General features: G+C 46.5%; 1 protein-coding gene across 5 annotated transcripts in view; it reads right to left on the bottom strand.

Annotated features, from left to right (window-relative positions):
* The window catches only part of LOC138510532 (zinc finger protein 398-like), a 191,296-nt gene that overhangs the window by 29,299 nt on the left and 139,077 nt on the right, over positions 1 to 22,920 (bottom strand). For 4 of the 5 annotated variants that reach the window (XM_069626256.1, XM_069626259.1, XM_069626257.1 and 1 more), the window contains 2 exons: positions 21,875 to 21,982; positions 10,497 to 10,607 (listed from right to left, as the gene is read on the bottom strand). In XM_069626256.1, the coding sequence (XP_069482357.1) occupies positions 10,497 to 10,607; positions 21,875 to 21,982 (219 nt within the window). The remainder of the gene's footprint in view (positions 1 to 10,496; positions 10,608 to 21,874; positions 21,983 to 22,920) is intronic. The other variant, XM_069626258.1, reaches the window with a different exon arrangement.

The raw sequence follows: 22,920 nt of genomic DNA, 5'->3' as shown, positions 1-22,920 counted from the left end.
AGGATCACCATCCAGAAAGCCATATAACTGCTGCTGAAGCTGATGTCAGTGCTGCACTTCCTAGCCACAGGCACGTTCTAGCACTCTGTGGGCCAGCTGCATGGCATATTGCAGCCCACCTTCTCCAGAGTGCTGTTGGAGGTACTGAAGACCCTTCTGCACCATGTGGGCCAGCACATTGAAAGGCACAGATGAATGCCACCAAGGGCCGCTTTTATATGCTTGCAGGCATGCCAAACCTGCTCTGACCATTGGACTGCACACATGTGGAGCTGGTGCTTCACACATCACAGAAGAGGTGTACAGGAACCACAAGCAGTACCATTCCCTCAACGTACAGGTGTGACCTGTGATGCCGACCTCACCATCATGCATTGCTGCGCACAGTTTCCAGGGTCAACTCACGACTCCATGGTTCTGCAGAACACTACCCTGCCAGCATACATGGCACGGTATAGCGGACAAAGGACCTGGATGATGGGTGAGTACATGGACAAGTACACACACACATTGATTCATGGGGCACAGGCCAAAGGGGGGCAAGCCACCAATGCATGTCTGCAACCACCAAGCATCAGAGGGGACGACCAGTGCATGTCCAAAAACCGGTCCACGAAACATGGGTGTAACACCAGAATGTTGCTGTGTCAGTCAGTAGCAAGTAGACATCGAGCCTGAGGAATCAAACTGGCAAAACACTACAGGTGCCAGAATGCAGCACTGCCACTCCAAAAAACCCACACCTGCAATACACCATCTACCTACACCAATGAAGGCATGACCTAGCAAGGTGCATGCATGTAAACACACTGTATGGGTGGTGGCGTGGCGATTAGCATGCCACACCATGGGGATATGAATGCTGGGACTGTTGGTGGCTGTTGCATTTCCACCCACATTATTTTCACCCCATGGATTACAACACATCCTGATGCAGATGACTCGCAATTGCCGTCCCAGGGTGCCTCTCAGTGCATGACTCACATACTTAACATGGTACTGGACGCATGGGGTATCAGGGTATCTAGCAACGTTGCGTTACAATGTCAGTCCGGCTACATGCATGCCATGGCTTACCTTGTGTCCACCCCCCCTTGCATGTGATTCTGGATATTCACTGATGCCCTGGCTCATCACCCCACGGAGGGATCCACATTTGCCAGAGGACGTGGCATACAACCATGCCCATGTGCGAACAAGGGCAACTATCGAGCAGACGTTTGGATTCCTAAAGGCACGTTTCAGGGGCCTGCACTGGTCATGGGGGCCCTTATGTACAGGCCAGAGAAGGTGGGGCAGATAGTCATAGCCTGTGCAACATACCCCTGCCTTCAGACCTCGACATGCCACCACCTGAGGGTGGAGATGATGACGGTGACAGTGCTGTTGAGGCAGCACCAGCCAGGCATAGCACATTGACTTCTCAGGTCCTCTCACTGTGCACCACCCATGATGTGACACTGTAAATAATATGATCAATAAATATAATTCACACTATATAACGGCTGCCCACTCTTTGTTGCAAGTGAAAAATTGAATGTATTAACCATTACTAGATACTACCATTCAAACGCCCTGATCGCCACCCCCCACCCCCCACCTGGTGGACTTGGCGGGCTGTGGAAGTGGGGTGGGCTAAGAGGAGGGATAGGGATAGGTGGAGCACTGGGGTGTCTCGTCCGTGTTCTAACCACCATCTGCCTCATCAGAGGTGGCGCCATGTGATGCAGGGGCATGATGGATGATGGCTGCTCTGGATGGCCGCCATGGGTGTGCCACTGCCTGGGCCTGTGGGGCAGGCTGATGTTCTGGGGTAGCTGACGGGGCCTGCAGTGGTGGCAGGGCTTCCTGGGCTGCTGGCTGGGTCACCTAGGCTGCTGACAGGGCCTCCTGGGCTGCTGTCCGGTCCTCTGTGGCTGGTGTTGCCACAGTTGTTGGATGGGTGGGCCTTTGGGAAGCTTGGCTGGGCCTTGCATGGCCTGTGGATGGACCTGTACCATCGCCATTGCTGTTAGGGAATGTGCCTGGTAGGGTGAGAAAACATAGCAGAGGCCTGTGAGTGACTTGGATGCACTTGCATTACGCAACTTGGACATTGCATGTTCCATGGCCTGGTCAAGATGGGGGTGGGGGTGTGGATTGTGCACTGCTGCGTGCATGAATGGATGTATGGGGTCTGTCCATTTTGGTTGGACTCCCGGCACAGTGGTTAGTCTTTTGTGCGTTAATTGGGGTAGTACTAACTGTCCAGTCATGCCACGGTGCACATAACATGTGGACATGGGCACAGTAGCTTGTTGTGTCTGATGGTATTGCATGTGTTAGATTGGGCGCGACTCCTGTCTTCTATGTGTGCTCAGGGACTTTAGACGTAGATTTCACTGTTACTGTCCCCTTCCTTGTGCAAGTTTCCCTGGACAGTTTAGTGTGCAGCTTTTCTGTTGTGCAGGGCATTCTGGTGTGGCTTGTTGTACTCCCCACTATCCCCTTGGGTCCCGGCTCCAGCCTCTGGTCCTCTGACACCCTCTATGCCCTCCAGATGCAGGATTGAGCTGCATCGCTCCTCCCAGAGCATCAGTCAGTTGAGTCTCACCGCCCCACCTCCTGTGGCCATTGATTCACGGTGGTGGGCTGCCAGCAGGTTCCGCACACTCAGCCGCAAGTCGTCCCACCTTTTGCGGCAGTCCCTGGAGTTTTGGGGGGACGGACCCCACCGCAGTGACTTGACTGGCCACCTCCAGCCATATGGCTGACTTGCATGGCGGTTGTCCTGGACAAAGAGGGTATCTGCTTTTTTTTATCTTATTAATACTGTGTGTTTTAGTTTACAAAAAAAATGTCACACGTAAAAATTAAAAAAAAAATATATATATATATATATATTACACAGCTTAACCTTTTATACAAAAACAAATCATTTCAGGTTAAAATTAATTCTAAGATGATTTACCACAGTAATCACTTAGGAACTTTTCCGACTTGCTGAACTCAATCATCGCAAAAATTAAGATCTTATAATGAGAACACCTGATAGAAAAAATGTTTGAAGACATCTAGTGCCTCACGCAGACAATGTACATTAGTGATGGCTTGAGCTTATAAATTAACACAAAGCTAAATGTAAGTCATTTGCACCAAAATTTGAGCATCTGCTTTGTCCACTATGTGGTCTGTAAATGCCTTAAATCCTGCCTCCGAGAAACGTAAGCCGGACTTCTGCGATCCTGCTCTTGCTGCTGGCGGACATCCCGTCAGTGTTTCCTGGTGCGGGTGGCTACAGGAAATGCCCGATTTAAATTGGGTTCTGTTTTCCAAAATGGCCGCCAACCAACTTCAAGTTCCTGCGATGATGCTATTTCCAGTGCTGGTGTTTCCAGCATCAATGGGACAGATCCGGTGTTAGCGGCATGTTTTCAGATGGTGGCACCGTCAATTTGTGAGTTTATCCACCATTACTGATTTGCCGGTGTCACCGTTTCCGGATCTGCTGGATGCACGCGCCCGAGGTGTTGTAAAATTATGGTGATTCTGCCATGCCGGTAGCTGGTAACTGTACTACCGGATTGGCAGAATCACAGGCATCATAAATGATAACATGTAATTAGAGCCTTTGTCTCATGTCCTGCGCTCCTCATGGTCTTGTGCGCCTCCGCCCGACCCCTCCTGCACCAGCTTCCCCACCATGGCTGCGACCCATTGGAACGCCCTACCACCGTACCTTAGGCAAATTGAATCCCATGCTGCCTTTCGTAAGGCCATCAAGACCAAGCTCTTCATGTAAACCTGCAGGCTCCACATGTACATCTTAAGTGATTTATATGTTATCCTCGCTAACTTATGTACCGACTTATATGTAACCTGTATTGCTAAAACCACTTGTTGAGCAGCTTCTTGTAACCCTTAAATAAGCCTTCTTGCGCTCCGTTTTACAGCACCTCGATGCCCACGGGCTGTAGTGCGCTCTACAAATGTAAAAATAAATAAATAAAATAAATAAATCTGCCTCTGCAAATTGTGGGATTATCACATAGAACCATACTGGTACATCTAGAGGAATGGGTAGAGCAAACAGGAAGTGTCAGCTACCTACAAGCAGGCTTCCGCTAGAGTGTGAGCACCATAGACCAAGCATACTCATTGATCAAAGAGTCAGCCTATATGGAACACTAAGAAAGCAATCACCGTCCCTACTGTACATTGACCTTAAAGACTGCTTTTGTCAGGGTCCGAAAAAAGAACTCTAGTCCACTCTAACTCTAAATAAATAATCCTAGACCACTCCTCGAGGTCATAATACCTAGGCATCTAACATGGTTACGGTGCTGGCCCCAAAATTATCAGTGAGGGCTGGTGAATCTTTTAATTGGAGGGGCGTAAATATTTCCCACAAATGTGCGTGAACGGCCAAGTGTAACAAGGGAGCTTTCAGAGGGGTTCCCCCCTTAGAAGTTCTTTAAAATAATGGATTCAAATGATCCATTTGATAGCACATTTTTTATGAAACAATGGGCAAAAAGCTATGCAATTTACTATCGGTTTTGGGTAACACATGAAAAAGATGCCAGGTCACAACCAGTTCACCAGGAACCTTCCCAACCCATATGTATGATGTCTTTGCCCACAATAAATTGGCAGTATTCTGCCATTGTAAAAGAGCATTTTCACACTGGCTCTGCCCAGAATATACACAAATGTTCTGCCATTTTAAGAAGACCTTTTTATCCTCGTGTGCCCAATAATATCAGTATTGCCACTTTAAGAAGACACATTCATGGGGCCTCCGCAAATGTAATCCACTATGCCTGCAGAGGAACCCTCATGTTGGCTTTGCCCCAAAATGCCATTAATGAACTGTTGGAAAACAAGTCTATGCTGGCTGAGCCCACATATGCCAGAATGTCCACTTACGAATAGGCTGATTCTGGCTTTGCCAACAAAGCCACAGTAAAAAGGCAAGTACATGCTGTCTCCAGCAATATATTCAATCAATCAGTAAAAACTTTATTCGGTGTAAAAAGCCATAAATGTTCATAAAAACAACAAGTACAATTTGATATCATACAAAAAGGAAGAAGTCAACAACAAAATTCACCTCATTGTAATTTCGAAAAGGAAGGTCAATAAAACGGTTCCATGTAATAATATTGCCGTACAAAAATATCGCCGAAAAATGGTCGTTTTTTGTGGCGACATTATTGCATGGAACATGTGGGGGACACCCCCGCAACCCCCAAATGTTTTTTCGTTTTTTTTTATTGCCCATATCGCCACATATATGGTCACCCAAATAATATCGCCACAACATTTTCCCGGCGATATTATTTACGGCGACCATATATGTGGCGATATTAATACCTGATACCAATAAAACAGCATTTGTAAAATGTCAGGCAACACAAATAGACCAAAATGCAATGTAAACAAAATATAAACAAAATTCAAACTACATCAAGGTTCAATACAAGATAAATGAGCTAAAGAAATATACTATACAAACAACTTCTTTAAAACTATCAGGTGGTGAGAGTATACTCGCAGACCCACAAGCAGTCATTGGGCCTCATTCTAAGTTTGCAGGTCCGAAAACAAGGGTGCTGGTAAACTCACCGGCACCCTTGTTTCCGGACCGGCAAACTACGTGTTTGCCTGCCGCAGCCGCTGTGCCCGACAGGTCTGACCCTGCCGGGCGTAGCGGTCACAGAGGTGCCGGTGCTTCCGTGTTCCCATTCCCATAGAGTCGCGTAGGACTCTATGGGAGTGGGGAATTGCAATTTACCTGCGCCTGACTTCCCGGGCCGCCGGACTCTTAATGAGAAGTCAAGTGCCAGTAAATTATTACAGGTCTGGCGGCAACCCGCCTGGTAGCACCTGCAGGGTTACTGCCGATCCCGTAATGAGGCCCATTGCCTCCTGGGGAAATTTCACTGTAGCCAATTGCCCTCTAATCAATATTTATTTAATCGGTAGCCGATTTAATTGTTTTTGGCTACACAGTCAGGCTTGATGAATCTACCGGGCAATACAGTTCACTATATTTGGGCTTCAGCTACCTTTGCAAAATTCAAAAGCATCAATGGTTGCGAGTCCCCGCGCCCCTGAGCAAAGGTCGCAAAAGTGGGGTGGGTCTCAATTTATCACATACAAACATGAAGTGAATGCCTTTCTCCTCACCCGGACGACATAAAAAGCAGATACTCGACCCACACTGTCCCCACAATTGAGTCAAGGTAGCTATCTGTAATGTCCCGCACCTGAAGCTGGCGTAAAGTGATGTGGCATAAGATGGTGTTAAATAATTAAAATAACTTACCGGGGCAAACTCCAGTTTGCAGTCAGGATAGGCTGGTCCTAATTTCAACTTGTTGACCTCGTCAATCATTTCCATCCTGGTCAGAACAGTAGCTATTTCTGGATTCTGTTTAAAGTTTTATCAGCACTTCATTGGACTGGGCAGTTAATTTTCGGACTGGGCAGTTCGAGGCATGCTGCCTGGGACTGTTGAACTTCTGGGTGCTGTCTGATCTCGCCCCCGATGGGCCGACAACCACCACAGCCCTGTGGGAGGCCGGGCTGCTCTTGCCACACAGCCCGGTCCCATGGTTCACTCACTAGGGGGTTCCGTGGGGGGGGGGGGGGGGGGGGGTTGGGGCTCCCTGCATGCTTCCCCAGGGCAAGATGCCAGGCGGGAGCTTGAGGCAGCGCCCTCTACCCCCCCCCCCCCCGGCCCCCAGGAGTTATTTTCCTTTTCTCCCCCTCCGTTTCTTCCACCTACTGTTCTTCGCTTTTCTCTTTCCCCTTGTCCGTTAACTGTCCTTTTTATTCAAATCCCCATTGAATTCTTCTCTCCTGCCCAGCCCCTTCTTGAGCGAGGGAGTTGTATTTTGTTATTCTTGTTTTCTTCTCCCTTCAACATTCCATCCAGCCCGCTATTATTCCAATATAAAACCAAACGCACACGCAAGCATTTAGTAAAATATTCATCATACCATGGTGTTTTTGTTCTTTTTTCTAGGTTTTCCATTAGGGAACAGCATGCAGCCCTTACTAGCAGGGCCCTTTTGGGCTCACAGGGTACACATATAGCCTCATCGCGTGTTGGGCCTTAGCCCTTAAATGTGGTGTTAACCCTATTACTGCCGCATTTAAGGGTTGGCCCATTCATGAGTTGGCGGGAAAGTTTGGAGCTTTACCTACAGCTTTTTGCTGGAGTTAAAATACTCGCTTTCTGCCCGTTTTGGGCCCTAATTGCACAGGCACTAATGGCACCATGAAACCCCATTTGGGTCCAATGGGAAATGGGAATTTACGCCAAAAATGTGTCACACTGAGTTGCAGGCACGCTAATAGCATTGGGCGGTATCCCGGCGCTATTACCGCCGGGATACCTTCCAACTCGTGATGAGGCCCATAGTATTTTACATTTTCATGCATTAAAAAGGTTGGAAAAGTGCTCCTTAAGTTCATTATATCTTAAAGGCGGAGCAGAATATCTGAGACCGGGGGCAAGCATCAATACGAAGCAGAATATCTGAGACCAGGGGCAAGCATCAATGCGGAGCAGACTATCTGAGACCAGGGGCAAGCATCGATGCAAAGCAGAATATCTGAGACCAGGGGCAAGCATCGATGCAAAGCAGAATATCTGAGACCGGGGGCAAGCATCGATGCGGAGCAGACTATCTGAGACCAGGGGCAAGCATCGATGCAAAGCAGAATATCTGAGACCAGGGGCAAGCATCGATGCAAAGCAGAATATCTGAGACCGGGGGCAAGCATCGATGCGAAGCAGAATATCTAAGACCAGGGGCAAGCATCGATGCGGAGCAGACTATCTGAGACCAGGGGCAAGCATCGATGCAAAGCAGAATATCTGAGACCAGGGGCAAGCATCGATGCAAAGCAGAATATCTGAGACCGGGGGCAAGCATCGATGCGGAGCAGACTATCTGAGACCAGGGGCAAGAATCGATGCAAAGCGGAATATCTGAGACCGGGGGCAAGCATCGATGCAAAGCAGAATATCTGAGACCGGGGGCAAGCATCGATGCAAAGCAGAATATCTGAGACCAGGGGCAAGCATCGATGCAAAGCAGAATATCTGACCCCGGGGGCAAGCATCGATGCAAAGCAGAATATCTGAGACCAGGGGCAAGCATCGATGCAAAGCAGAATATCTGAGACCGGGGGCAAGCATCGATGCGGAGCAGAATATCTGAGACCAGGGGCAAGCATCGGGCTATGTTTTAACCAGACAATGTTTCACTGATTGATAATACAGCATGAAAACATAGGTAAAAGGATGCAAGTTCCTATTCCTAATCTACAAACCTCTCAGTCGGTCTTGCTCTCAATATCTGGCTGAGGCTATCTCTGTCTACTCACCATCTCGTTCCCTCCGCCCCACCTCTGCAGTCAACCTCATTGTGCCATGTCCCTGTGTGGCTGCTCTCGCTTCTGCTCTTTCCCCCCTAATGACCCCACTCCATTGGAACCCACTGCCCATCACAATCAAAACCAACTCAACTGGGAATCTCTTCAAAACTTGGCTTAAACTTCACCAACTTGTTGAAGGAGGGAGCTTCTCCTGCTGCCCTCTTCCCCATCCTGAACCCACCACTCCCTCCAGTGCCACATAATAGTGTAGTTTTTAGATTTGTACAGTACTCCTCTCTAGCCTGGACCATATGCTGCCCTATGTAAATGTTAGGCCAAGAACAAAACCACAAGATAACAAAAAAGGGGTATGTCCCACTTTGTTCACACCCTTATAAACTATTGTTTTTATCTGTGTGCTATTGTACATGCACCCTTCTGGGACATGTCTCCTCCAGCTGTAAATGTATTGTTGCAAGTCATTTGTGATTAAAATTGACATCCCTGTCCTTCAAATAAGTAAACAAAAACAATATGTCTGCTTAAAGGTACAAGCTCAGTCCAAGGCCACTTCCCTTTTCATCTTAAGCATAATTTAAAGGTGTAAATGACCCTCAGGAAAAAAGCTTAACTCGTTCTCAACATTATTCCTGTTACACAATCTGCTGAGGCCAACTTGATCTGCACCCTAGCCACAGGATAATCGGTTCCCACAACCAGCCCAGAGCTCACTGCTGGTTTACCATAATATATGTTTATAATTTAGTGCAATGAAATCCCTGTGTGCCTGGTACCTGGCTCTTCTCATATCTTGACTGGACCCTTCCCCAGGAAAGGTGGCGGTTGAAAAATTAGAATCTCACTTTTCAAATGATACCTCGACTTGCATTCCTGGAATGTGACTGCACTAGAATACCGCACTATGATACAACTAGCCATAGGGGTACAGCAAGTCACCGGAGGAAGAGCCCTGCCCCGTGCAGCGTACGGTGAAGCATGGCCCAAAAAGATGAAGTGTTCATTGGGCACCCGAGCATCCATCAACCGACAGGGATGACATTTTCCCCTAGGATGGTGGACGGATGAAACTAACTGTCCCTTCACACAATGACATGGGTGTGACGGTAAAGCTGTTTCTAGTGACAAACTGGAAGCCATGGACCTGGCCACAGAATCTGTGAGGATTTTGGGCCTCATTACACGGTAGGCGGTAAGGGTTTACCGGTACTGGTATTTTACCGGTACCGGTAAATCCTTACCGCCTTACTACGAGGTCCCTTTGCGGGTTGGGGAATTTAACGCCTGCTTTTTGCAGGCGTTAACCAACCCGCAAAGGGACCAGTGGAGCTAATTACGGTACCGCAATTTGCGGTACCCTAATTAGCGCCTTCCCCATTCCCATAGAGCCCTATGGGGCAAAAATGGGAATGGGGAAGGGCATTGATGGAAGGGGGAATTACCGCCCCGCCAACCTTGGAATGGGGCGGTAATTCCCCTTTCCACCAAGGCGGTGCCGGTATTTTACCGGCATGAACCATGGCGCTAATAGCGCCATGGTTCACTGTCATCCGTGTAATGAGGCCCTTTGTCTGGTTCCATGAAATAATGTCACTGGTGAAAAGTTGCCAGTTAGGTGACTTCCCCCCACCCCTAACATTCTTTCCTCAAATATTCTAGGAGGGGTATAATTATATATTATCTCCAATCCTAGAATATTTGAGGAAAGTTTAATTTTCTGGAGGGTGCATTTTTAGGGAAATGTCGCCACCTGGCGACCATTTCCCTGGCAACATTATCACTGGACACCTTTTTGTCCTTGGTGGGTACTTTACAGCTGCCCCCTTGCTCTCTTCAAGAAGAACGTGATTTTCTCACTGAGCACAATGTGGAAGGCAGACTGCAAACAGCCACAAATGAGCCCACAATTATGAGTTGTCGCTGTGAATTACTGGACGACTATGTGCCCCATACAGTGCTGGGCAAAAGCAAGGTTTTAGGGTACATTTGTCTACCCATATCCCAGATCAATGTACAGAGCAAGATTCGCGCTTGACGAATAATCCAAATAAAAACAAATCAAAGAAATGGCGCGCTCAGATACACGCTCGCTGTGATGGCCTCACCTGCAGGACTGTCCATGCCTTCCCTTTTCCGGAAGCAATGGGCGCCAATGGGATAGGGCTCGCCCACCGCGTTAATGCCCATTGATTTTCCTGGTGGTGTAACTTCCGGCCCTGTTACACAAAACATTAACACAATATAAGTATATGCTTACAAGAGAAATGAGACCATCATTTAGAGCCGACAACGGCATTGATTTTACCTCATAATCTCTTCCCTCCACGCGGTTTTTCTCCCAGATCAAATCATACGCTACTGAAGAGGCTCATTCGGTACAGAAATAGAGGAATTGGCTTTTTCTCACAGCTGCTCTGAAAGGCGACTCTAATTATCATCCATATTCATTCACAGCAACACACTGATGATTTCCACAAAAAAAAAAAAACATTATGTGTATTACTCTTGGATCCGCTGGGTTTTTGTACGCAATTGTCGCAGGTGGTTGGAGTTTGACGGTCTAAAGCCTAACCCGTCGCGTAACTGGTTGAAATGTGAAAAAAAACAAAGCTTCTGCACCATATAATCAGAAAGACATTTAACTTTATTCATTCTTTTTTAAAAAAGCCCTTTGTTGATTACACGTGTTTCGGCTTTCAAAGCCTTTCTCAAATCAGGGCTGCTAGTCAGTGCTGGTCATTGGGCCGGCTCGCGGCGGATCCGAGATCCGACACCAGATGTGTAGCCGGATCTCGGGATCCGGCCAGAGTCAGCGCCCAAGCCCATGAACCGCGCTGGAAAAAAGAAAAAGAAAAAAAAAGCGTCCGCGACGGCAGCATTTGCCGTTTACCGCGGCTTTGGCACTGATGTGTAATGCACAATGCTCACTACATGTACGACTGAAAGGAATCAGTTGTACATGTAGCGAGCATTGTGCATTACACACCAGTGCCAGAGCCGCGTAAAAGGCAATGCTGCCCTCGCGGGCGTTTTTTTTTCTTTTCCTTTTTTTCGCACAACAAAATGAGCCAGGGCTCATCAAGGGGGTCTGGCCTAATTGCAGGGGTCCTGAGGGCCCGTCATGCCACGCCCCCCTGACGAGCCCCAGCTGGCACCCCTGCTAGGCAACCTTTTGTAGTGATCGCTGTTGATCTCTGCATTTATATTCTATAGGCTTGCCTGGCAGGGGACAGGGCCTCGCCTATTCAGCCTTAATGGTGGCGCTGCCCCTTGCCAGCTGGGTAGGGGCAGCGTCACCATTAAGGCTGAAAGGGTGAGGGCGCTGGAAGCTGAGGCCGTTTTCCTGAAGACTGAAACTCTCCAGGAAAACGCCCTCTGCTTCCAGTGGCCTCGCGTTTTCTCCATAATGGTGGCGCCGGCCCACGGGCATCTCCTGCTTAAAGGGATGCCTCGCAGGTGCGGCGCCACCATTATGGCTGAAAGGCATTTTTTTCTGGAGCCTAAAGCTTTCGCACACACGAGCAAGAGCTTCAGGCTTCAGAAAAAAAACATTTTCGTGTAGTGCCCGGGGCTGGCAGGGGAGATTAGTGGGCCCCGCAGGGCCCCGCCTCAAAGGAAATGTCGGAGCCTGCCGGAGCCCCGGCAGGCCCCATCCCACTTAAAGCCCTGGCCGGCGGTAAAAGGCAATATTACTGTTGTGGGCGCTTATTTTTCTTTCTTTTTTTAAAAGTATTTATTTGATCGGATGGCCACTACCAACCCCGCCCCCTCCAGACCACACCCCCTATGTTCCCCCAACTCCTCCCCCACCCCGGCACTCGTGGGATCCCCACCACATTTTTTCCATTTCCACCACTGACCAACTTCTCCAGCAATCTTGTGCACGTCTTCTCACATAATAGTGTAGCATTGATGGTTAGCATCGGGACTGATCCCAGAACAGTGTTCCCACTCCGTACTCGTCACTCGCGTTGGCTTTCTGATTATATGGCGCAGAAGCTTTCGAGTTTTTTCACATTTCAACTCTTTCGCTACAGGCCCAAAAGCATTTCTTTGTACGTTCTTTAACCTGTAACTTCCAGGGACTGGAATTCCAAGTAATACATTTGCCTGAGTCATAGTACAAGGCACCTGTGGTTTGGGCGAAATGCCAAAATGTTGTTTGACGAGCTTGCGCTGATTTCGCCTGGTTTGTTCTGCAAATGAAGACAATTGCATGCAGGCGTCCCAACCAGGGGTGGACTGGCCTATAGGGAACTCTGGAGATTTCCTGGTGGGCCTCTGCACCATGGGCCTCTTTTGTGTGGTATTTCCAAATGTTCTCATAGGGCTTGCTGAAAATGTGTCATTGGGGGCCACTTTGAACATTGTTTCCAGGGCCTCTTTTGGTCTCCAGTAATTATTTCCAGGGCCTCTTTTAGTTCCCAGACCACCCCTGGTCCCAACAAAAAGTGCTGACGTTGGCCTTCCCCTCCAGTGTACTAAAAGCGATACTACTGTTACTCGTGTCATGTTGACCTTCCTCTCCTCATGTGAGCTTGGCCTAGACTGCTAGATCACCCCTACTAACGGGTGGCCAGAGGCAGGCCAAGGATGCCTACCTTGCCTATGCAAGGAGCCGAATCCTACCACCAAACATGGGCAAACTGGGACAGTTCCTCGCTGGGCACGATAAAGCTACGAGAGTAGGTGGGTAACCCCGTGTGGATTGGCGCTGATAAAGCTGGCCTATAGCAGACCGAAAAATTATCTGGCTGCGGTTTGGTTTTTCTTTGGTTTTTAGCTACTGTGCCTCAGATCTGATTTTACAATTTAGAAAAAAAAGTTCTGGTCTTTGCTTTGGATCTGCAAGACATTAAGGAGAAAACCGGAGTGTTGCCTGCACGCAGAGGCGTTGCGAGGGGGGCTGAGAGGGCTATAGCCCCGGGTCTTTTGGTTGTACCCCCAGATAGAAGCTCAGGGGCTACAACCAAAAGGCTATAGCTAGCCCCAAATCCCGACGTTAGCTTAGCCCCTGAACTTTTCCAGACCTAGCAACACCCCTGCCTGCTCGGATACCCCACGTCAGGTTCTGTGTGGAACGTTAGTAGTCTTGAAAAGAAAATCTGCAAGTTGGCTGAAAATTCAGAAATAGTTTTTGCTGTCTCAAAAGACCTTACAAGGGTTGGGCAGCCTAGATCCGTTGTAATGAAGCCTGTGCACTGATGCAACGCTCCAGGGAGTTGGTAACATGATTCTGGCAGACTGAATTCTGATAAGTTGTTATATCATAAAACGACATTTTATTAGTTTGCAATCAGTTCATTTATGTCACATTTTAACCGACTGATGTGTTTAAAATGTTCTTTTTTTTATTGTATACCAGCAAAAAGTACCTTAACGGGTTCTGTAGACGGACATGACACCACTCATCAATTGTGGGAAATAATGGATCGTGTAGGTCGCTGTTCTGATTGGCTTATCGCTTGATGCGCTTAGGACTCTGAAGTAAACTGCAGTGAGAATAGGCGCGTGTGGCCGGCTGACATACCCCGGAGCAGAGAGTTGGTGTGCTGCTGCATCCCGGGACCTTCTGTGCTCTCTCCCCGCCCGTCGCCTCACCCTGGCGCGGTGCAGTTCGGTGCGGTGCATTGCAGTGTAAATATCTCAGAAACCGTGCTTCCCAGGGCCTTGAAGCATGACATCTGAGGTCCCACAGAGACCTCAAGTACTGTTCCCCATGACGATACCGATCCTTCTATGACCACATTGATGTTTTTCACTGATTTCAGGCAATTGTCTCATGTGTGAAGGTGCTGACATCCGGTGAAAGGTGTGGGTATCCAAATGTTATGTAGCCAGTAATGTCCAGAGGGTCCTAACAGGCAACTAGGCACTATGTGGTGCAGACTGGTGACACGGTGTGGAATTGTATAAGGAACAACGCTTTGCCACAAACCTAGCCCCCCCCCACACAATTTCACTTTTATAAATATAGATTATTTCTTTTTATGATGTCATTTATTGTGTTTTATGGGGCTGATGCACAAAATACACTCAAAGCTGAAAAGAATCAGTATGCTGTTGCCTCTTTTCCCCGTCTCCTGCTTGTTCCTGTTTTCTTTCATGCCCCCCATTTCTCCGGCTTCTGGCTTTTCATCTTGTGAATCATTGCCGCTCTTCTGTCTCGTCGCCACTATAAAAGGTTGCCATTACTTGCTCTTCCTCCTGCTCTTGTCCCATCGCATTATTTTCATTTTTGTCTAGTACTTAAAGTGCTTGCTGTACAATTGACAAAAACCCAAGTGCTCAATCCAAGAGTTAGGTGATGTTTGGGGGAGCCGTTGCTCTGTAGTGTGAAGTGCACACCAGTCAGCGTCCGCGCTGGATTTTTCTGCTTGCAGCCAGAACTGCTGTGGGCGGCTGCTAGGAAAGTCAGTCACTCGAGTGAGTCTTGAGGTCTGTCGCGATACCTCAGTGACAGCCCCACGATTCCTCTAAAGGGGCATAGCTCCTAGCTTGCCATTCTAGCAAATGTGGGGGGTGTCCGCGCGTGAATCTAGAGCAGTAGCTAGAATGCTCTGCTCCCCCCCCCCCCTGTTCTGGAAGATCTTTCATGTTTTTTTCTATTATAATATTTTAAAGCAACTGGAAGTGTTCTTTTTGCAGCTTTCAAATCATCTTCGATGGGACCCACAGCATATCTGCTTACTGTTTGTATGATGCTGACCTAGTTCGTGTGAGGGAATTCCTTTTAACCTCACTCACTCGCTTAACTCATGCCATCTTGAGGGCCCTGGTAAGTCCTTAAGGCTACCGTTGCAGGGGACCCTGTCCGCCATATAAGTCTATTGCACAGCACTATTATCTCCCATAAGGACAGTAGTCCAAGGTACAAGAGAACTTAGTTGCCCTTTTCCTTGTATGTGTGTTTTTCCAATACATATTGGAAGCAAGCAGGCTAATGGGGGTATTGCCATATTTGTACACTTTTTGGGTGCACGCCTGTGTACCTCTTCTTTTTTTACTGTAGCCATTTTGGCACTGCTTTGGGCTGGGTAAGGGGCTGCAGGAAGCTCAAATAGACCCCCAAGTTAGAGTGAGGTAGTGACGGGGGCGCAGCAGGCTAGCCATGATTGGAAAGCCACATCGAATTGCAATGTTGCTGATCCTCTGATGCGTGGCCAGGGGTCACCCTCAGCCCAGGTTTCTTAACATGATACTGGAGCCACTCAAGTGGCTAACCACTAGAACTGCGTGACAGAAGCTGAAAAGGCCTCATAGAGATGCCAGGAACCCGCTACTACACGTGCTGCCAAAGCAAGCCCAAAGAAAGTGAAGCCCTGCTCTTCACCGACCAGGGGAGGTCATCGCAGTGTATCCCGCCTTTCAGGATATGGGAACACCTGGTTCTCTGTCCAGCACTGCGTTGGACGTCTCCTTGAAGCTCCAGGAAGCCTTGGACCTGTAGCTGGTCTGCAGCCTCAGGGGTGGGACTCCTCTTTGCTCAGGACATTGTGTAGCACTCTGTGCGACGCAACTTCATGGGATACCTTGTCAATGGGCTTGCGCTTGGTGGCTCTGCTCCTGCTGCTCAGGACCAGATGAAGCAACTTACTGGAGCTGAAGTCCTGTGTGGTCATCCTTCATTGCCTGCTGACCTGTGCTGGTTCATAAGGACTGCTTGCTGTATTGTCGAAACCCTGCTTTCCCAAAGGGTGTTGCAACAGAGGTCTTGTCTTCTTTGACCTGAGGTCCAGGCTGTTGGTCCAAGATCCATGAGGTTAGTATCGGAGACCAGAACCATGACACTGTCTGACCCAGCTTTCAGAAATAGCCACCTATGCACATGCAACCCTTGGGCCCCTACACAGCAACCAGGTCATCCCCAAAGGCCCTGACTTACCGCTGGCTGTTGCTCTTCTTGGACAGCGTTTGAGGCACCAGGCTGTATACCCACTCCATTTCCAATTGAGTTCACTAGGGGTTAATGTTAGTCCCTGGAGTTACTCTTCCTTTACCTTTGGTAGTGGGACCTGGGTATAGGTATCCTGGCTGGGGTCCTCCCAAACAACTGGGTTGGTAGTTGCCCTTTTCCTCTACAGGAAACTTGTATGTACTGTGCTAAGGCCATGGCTTTGCCGTTGAAAGGGTGTGGGGGCAGGGAGTTCTGATGCCAAACCATCCACATTTAGGGCATGGGTACCTAAGTACAGATCCTCCCTGTTCTCTTCATTTCAAGATTGGAACCCCACGGAGGACCAAGGGTCCCCTACCCCCAAACAGGGAACCTGGAGATGGCTGCCCACGGGATGAACAATGGCGAGAGACTAGGCGGGGCAGCCAATCTACGTGAGGGGAGCCAGAGGGAGGAGGAAACCCAACAAGCTTTCCAGACCTTAACTCCTGGTGGCCAAACTCCATGTACACCTGAAGCAGGAGATTTTGGAACGCTTGGGACAGGACCGGGAGCATTGCTGGATGGGATTACGACATGTATGCCTAAAACAAAGGGAAATTCCATTACAATTATCCTATATGTCCAGGATCTCTTAAAGAAACGGATGGCAAATAAAACCTCTGAAGAGGTGAAGGAGATGCTGCTCCTCGAACAGTTAGTCAACTTGCTTCCGCCATATCTGCAGAAAGTGGTGAGGCAGTTACCTGAGCCCACTTTGGTGGAGGCCCTACAAATAGCAAATACCCATCAAAGGGCTATGTCCCTCTGGCCACTGGGGACAAAGAAAAAAACAGCACGAGCCACGACCTGGTCAGTCAAACAAAGGAAGAGAGCCTGCTGGTCAGGAAATCCACAGCTAATTTTCCAGACCTGGGTGGGTTTCGACCCAGAATACCGACACTCAGAGGTCCGCCCGATGGGACCCCCACTACAATCTGAACTACTCTCATAGCATTAACCCGTAGAACCATGAAAGTAGGGGTTACTTACTGAGAGAGGTGGCTCCAATGCCAATTTTCAAAAAACCCTTTTGCCCTGAACCCTCAGCAAGTTCCCAAACGTCATCCAATCTTGTAAGACTCACTATAACCACCCTTGTAACCACTTCAGGTTTCAGAGTGATTTTTCCATGACGACCCCCCATCAATGTACCAGATTATGAATTTTTACAACCTAATGGCATTAGACTACTGAATTAAATCCCATTACATCCTATGGGACAACTTTGGTAACTGTTCTAAATTCCCCTTAGTTGGCAAAATTGGCTACTTGCCTTGAACTCTGGTGGAAAACTATTCTTGGGATAAGGTTAGACTGCTAACATTTATTTTTAATGTGTTGGTGTGCTTTATGATATCCTAATTTCTCCCCCCCCCGACCCCACTTTAGCCTGAAACACTGTATTACCAAATTACTTTATTATTGACCTAAAGTGTGGTTGGTGCTTCAATTGGGCATCTAAGTTGTGAAACTATGCGTGTATATGGTTTTATTTACTTGTAGCATTCTAGCTTAATGCATCAGTGTTGTGTCACAGTGCTCCACCTGGGACAAAGAAAGACACCAAGACCACATGTTGTAGTTCACTTTCACTTATTAGTGGCTATGTTACACCCCCGGGCATTAGGCAATAATATCCCCTATGGTCAATTCCTCAGGGCAAGATGAAATTCTACCAATATGAAAGATTATGTTAAACAGTCTAACCAAATACAAGAAAGGTTGTCCAGGAGGGTATATCCGAAAAGACTATTGAGACAGTCTAAAAAAAAAGAGCTAGAAATCAGATGTGGTCCATTAGCCAGACTAAATAACATAAACAATGCATAGAAGACCATCTGGTATGTGCTATGACATTTAATACACAAAATAAGGAGATTAGAAAATCCATCTGTAGACACTGGCATTTATTACAACTTGAGAACTTTACCCTTCCCGGACCACTGTTTGCTTCTAAGAAGGTTACGAATTGAAAAGGGTGGCTGACTTGTGCCGACAGAGCTTCTAAAACTAATACACAATCCATTTCTTCGATGTGGTGTATGGATCCTGTCAAAGGACATTTCCCATGTGCAAATTGTAGTGTTTGCAGATTTTCGTTCCCTTGTACCATGGTAGACATCAACCACCATTCTTGGCTATTGAGCGGCCACACAACATGTAACAGCAGAAATGTTACTTAGCCTGTGGAATGCCCTTGTAAAAATATGTATATAGGAAAACCATCCAGACCATTAAGAATAAGGATTGTAGAACATTAATCCAGGACTAGGACCACGAATTGAATGGCTCCGTTAGTTGAAATTTATTTAGCAGAAGAACATGGTCCAGATGATTTAAAATGGTGGCCAATTGATAAAATATCAGGCAATGATTCAGACAATGTTGAAGGCAGACTTGCTGAAAGAGAAAAATAATGGATGTACCATACTAACTGGCACACCAATGACTTGAATAATCAAAAGGAATGGAATTAATTAGGATGGGCATGACAGTGTGAGAGCTGTTAGATGTTCATTCATAGTTTACGTCCATCATTACACTGTCCAAATGTATTAACATTAGTCCCGTCTTAGTTGAAGTGAGTGATGTTGTAGACGTTATTGTATGCATAACATCACATACATTGGGCAGAACTAATTGGATTGGGGGGGGGTAACATAGTGAACGTTGACCACAGTTCTATATGGTGGGTATGCACACATACTATCTGGCCCTCTTCACGTTCTAGATTAGGTGACTTGACAGAGCTTTGCCGCTTTGAATCAGGAGACTCTGTCTTGAGGATTTCAGAAGTTGAATGGAAGTGTTTGATGTTGGTTTAATTAATTAACAAAGCAAACATGTATACAAACGGCCTTGTTAGTGTTAATCTGCGAACGTAGTGGCTAACCGATTTGATGCAATCTTATGGCATGTGGACATAGTCCAACATGGCAGTTAGCATTACTGAGTATTTATTTTGCACATATGCGTGACGTTTACAAGTCAGGCGTTTACAAGTCAGGTGTTTTTACAGAGCTCATCAAAACAAAACTGAGCCGGATTGCCCGTGTGTTTACAGAAGCTTCAAATTCAGGAAGTTGTTTCCGGCGATGCAGTAAGCAGTCGTCGGCACATTTGGTGTTCAGATTGTCTAAGCCTTGAAACTTTGACAGTGGTTTGTTCTTCCGTAGGTTTCCAATGAGTGTACAACGTTACACAGAATGAATGAAACACCCGTGATTCCAGTCATCACAATTAGCTGACACCATCGTTGGAGGAAATAAACAAGTAGGTACTTGTTTTGGGCAATTCGTTGGACTACAATTTACAAAGTAACTTTAGGATCCAGCCTTAGTTTTCTTTGTGTCGTTGCAGGAGTTGTTAACCTTGCACGTTGCATTGAAGTTTAGTAGTGAAGAAATCTGCTTCAAAAGTCAAATGCAGGTAATTCAGAATCCTCTAATGTAAATATATAAGACTAGAGATTCTTTAGGGAGTACATTGGTGTAGGTGCAATTTTGTATTCTTAGAGCCAGTTGTAAGGATTCATGATGAACCACTTGAGGCACGTTCTATGGCTAAGAAGTGATGGGAAGGTTGCCCACTGACCCCATGGGTCCTGAAGAAGACGGATCATTTTGTACGAGTCTTGTACTTTCCTATCGATACTAGTGAAATGGAAGGTCTTTTAGAAGTATATTTCAGGATACTTATATGGTGTGAGGAATTGTGTTTCCCTGAACACCCACTAGTTGACTGGATTCCACTGTGAATGGTCGGACATTAGACCGTGAGCAGTGGTGAATTGTCGAATTGATCATTTATATATTTACGGTTGATGATGTGATGTATGTTACACTTTTTGCACATGAGTAATGTTTACATGCCCAGCATGAATTAGATGCACTTTATTGAATACATTTTTATGATGTCTGATGTTTATGTAAAGATTGTATTGAATGTTGCGATTTGGATATTATTTTCTATAAAGAATTAAATTGAGGTGTATATATAAAAACAATCCATGTATCATTTGTTCAATGTTCTTCCCTGAGAATTTTATATTGCAATATTGATTTATGGTTGTATATAAAATGTGTTTCTTGATTATTTCTTATTTGATTGATCCTCATGAGATACCATTCTATTTTGATTTGTTACACACAGGGCCAACGGGAAAGAAAATGAGATCTTCTTCATACCATCTTCACTACCGCCTCCACATTGGAGTGTACCTTCCTCCACCTGGTATTACCTCCTCTGTATCATTTCTACCATCCTGAATGTTATAACCTCCTCCTTCTCATTTGGTTTACACCACCTTATCCTGCACACTGATTTCTACCACCTCTTCTTGGCTTCTACTTGTGTCCTGATGTTATCACCTTCACCTTCAACCATCCTTCTGATGTTACCCATTCCTTTGACAGACCTTTAACTCTCACCTCCTCCTCCTGTTTACTCTTTCCCTGTTATCACCTCCTCCCTGTTATCACCTCCTCCTTCACCGTTTTAGCTGTCGCTACCTCCTCCAGCCCACAATGTCCCTCTGATGTTACCATCTCCTCCATCAGCCTCTTAGCTCTCACCACCACCTCCTGCTCTCCGCTGCTGCAACCTCACCACTCTCTTCCATCTTTCCAGCACTGCTTCTTCCACCGCTCACCAGTCTTTGGCCTTCTACAAATTCAAGCCTCCATCTCCTGGAACCCACATTAAGCAATTGGAGCTGCATGCTTTTATACTGTGTTCACTCCTCCCCCTGGATGGCACTTTCAGTTACGGTCTGCACCTGTGGCCTATAACTGTGTGAGGGTTGGGATTCATGCTTTTCCTTGAGTGCACCTGGGACTGCTGTGGGATTGAGTGGCTATACCAAGCATATAAATGGCTAGGCCCCTGTTTGTTAGTTATTCTCCCCTGAACTTCCCTAGTGCTGCCTGTGCCGAGCAGTGCTCTCCTGTGTTTCCAGTGTGTAAATTAGCTTCTGGAAATAAAATGAGTAAGAGTGGCTGGCTAGCGGCCCTGTAAATCAACACATTGGTGGTCCCCAAAATCAGGCAGGGGACTTTTCATCAAAGTTGTTAAATCAGCATATTAATACTTACCCAAATTTGCAATGCATTGCTTGAAAACCCCTCGTGTATGTTAACTGTACTTTACACCAAGCATAGTCTAAGCCATGCTGCTAGTGACAGTGGTTAGACTTGTATTAAACCTTGCCCGTCTCCTAAGGCTGGCTTCCCAATACCATAATTCATTGGAAGTTTTGAAAAACACTCCTAACAGGGAAAAACAGGGAATATTGGAAATACACTTTCACAAAAACCTGGATGGGTAAAGTGTGTTCTGAAGGAAGATAAATGTCCAAAATATTCACGAAAAAATGAAACTATTTTTTAAAAAAAAGACTGCACAAGATCTTGGGTAGATCAATATTTGTTCAAAAGAAGAGAACATGTGAGGGAGACAATTGGTGTGATAATAGTTTTGCAAGGGTCAGTGGGTTGCAAATACAATGTGTCCTTTACTCCAATTAGGTAAGCACAAGTTACTCACTTGGCGCAGAGAGGATATCTTGGCCTTCCTCAGAGCTGGGGTGTCCCATTGAATTTTCCTCTTCCTCTTTTACACTGAAGGAAGCAACTGCCACCTTTGCACCATGCCCTGTAATGAAAATTACAAAAAAGATCAAATCTAACATCTGCTTAGCAGAAACATCTAGTGCATTTGCTACAACAGATATTATCTGCCATTTTATTTTTTCTAAAACTTGATTTACTCATATATCGATAACAACTTTAAAATAGAAATGGTAGTAAAGAGAGGCTTAAAGGTGCAGTCGGTAAGTCCAGTTCCTCTCCTACTGCAACGCTCCCTCTTCCGTCTCTTGATATGTTGTTTAATGTACACAGAACGTGGCTCATCCAAACAAGTCTTGAGCTGTAAGGCAAAAGCTAGCGGGACACTTATCAGTACATCTCTGCTCTACATGTTGGAGATGTCATGAGGAAGCCGAGTTAGAAATAGCCCATCCTCTGCAACTCCTTCCATCACTGTAGTGATTAATTGCATGCGAGGAACATGTCCAGAGGTGATAATTCTGAACCTTCTTAACAGTTGCAGTGAGAAGAAAGCAGGGATCGAAATAAGGAGGCAGTGATGGGGACTAAGAGTAGCTCCTTGGTATAGAACAGCCTTCAGTGATTGAGAGCTCCATATAGGGAGTGTGGAGCAAGTAGTATATACTGTGCAACACACCTAACGTTAAAATGGAACGCAAGCAATGTCACTTTTGCCATCAAGTAGAATATCATTAATACAATAGGCTTCTCTGCATATTCCAGAGTACTTCAAATTTCGAAATGTAAAAAGGAAAAGAGAACTTGAAATAAGAAATGTGAAAAGAAAGTCAATGAACAGTTCTCTGTTCAGTATTATGCATTTGATCAAACACATAAGAGGTCAACAGTTAAGCATGTTTCACAATTTCATTTAGTTTAAGTAAATCACAATTTGTTTTCAATCCTACATAGATACAGATAAGAAAGCATTCAATAAAAGGTCTGAACCAGCAATATGTGCAAACAGTGCTTGGATCACTA

This window comes from Ambystoma mexicanum, chromosome 6p, assembly GCF_040938575.1.
Source record: "Ambystoma mexicanum isolate Mex_15411 chromosome 6p, UKY_AmexF1_1, whole genome shotgun sequence".
NCBI lineage: Eukaryota > Metazoa > Chordata > Amphibia > Caudata > Ambystomatidae > Ambystoma > Ambystoma mexicanum.
This window is presented reverse-complemented; position numbering and strand designations above follow the sequence as displayed.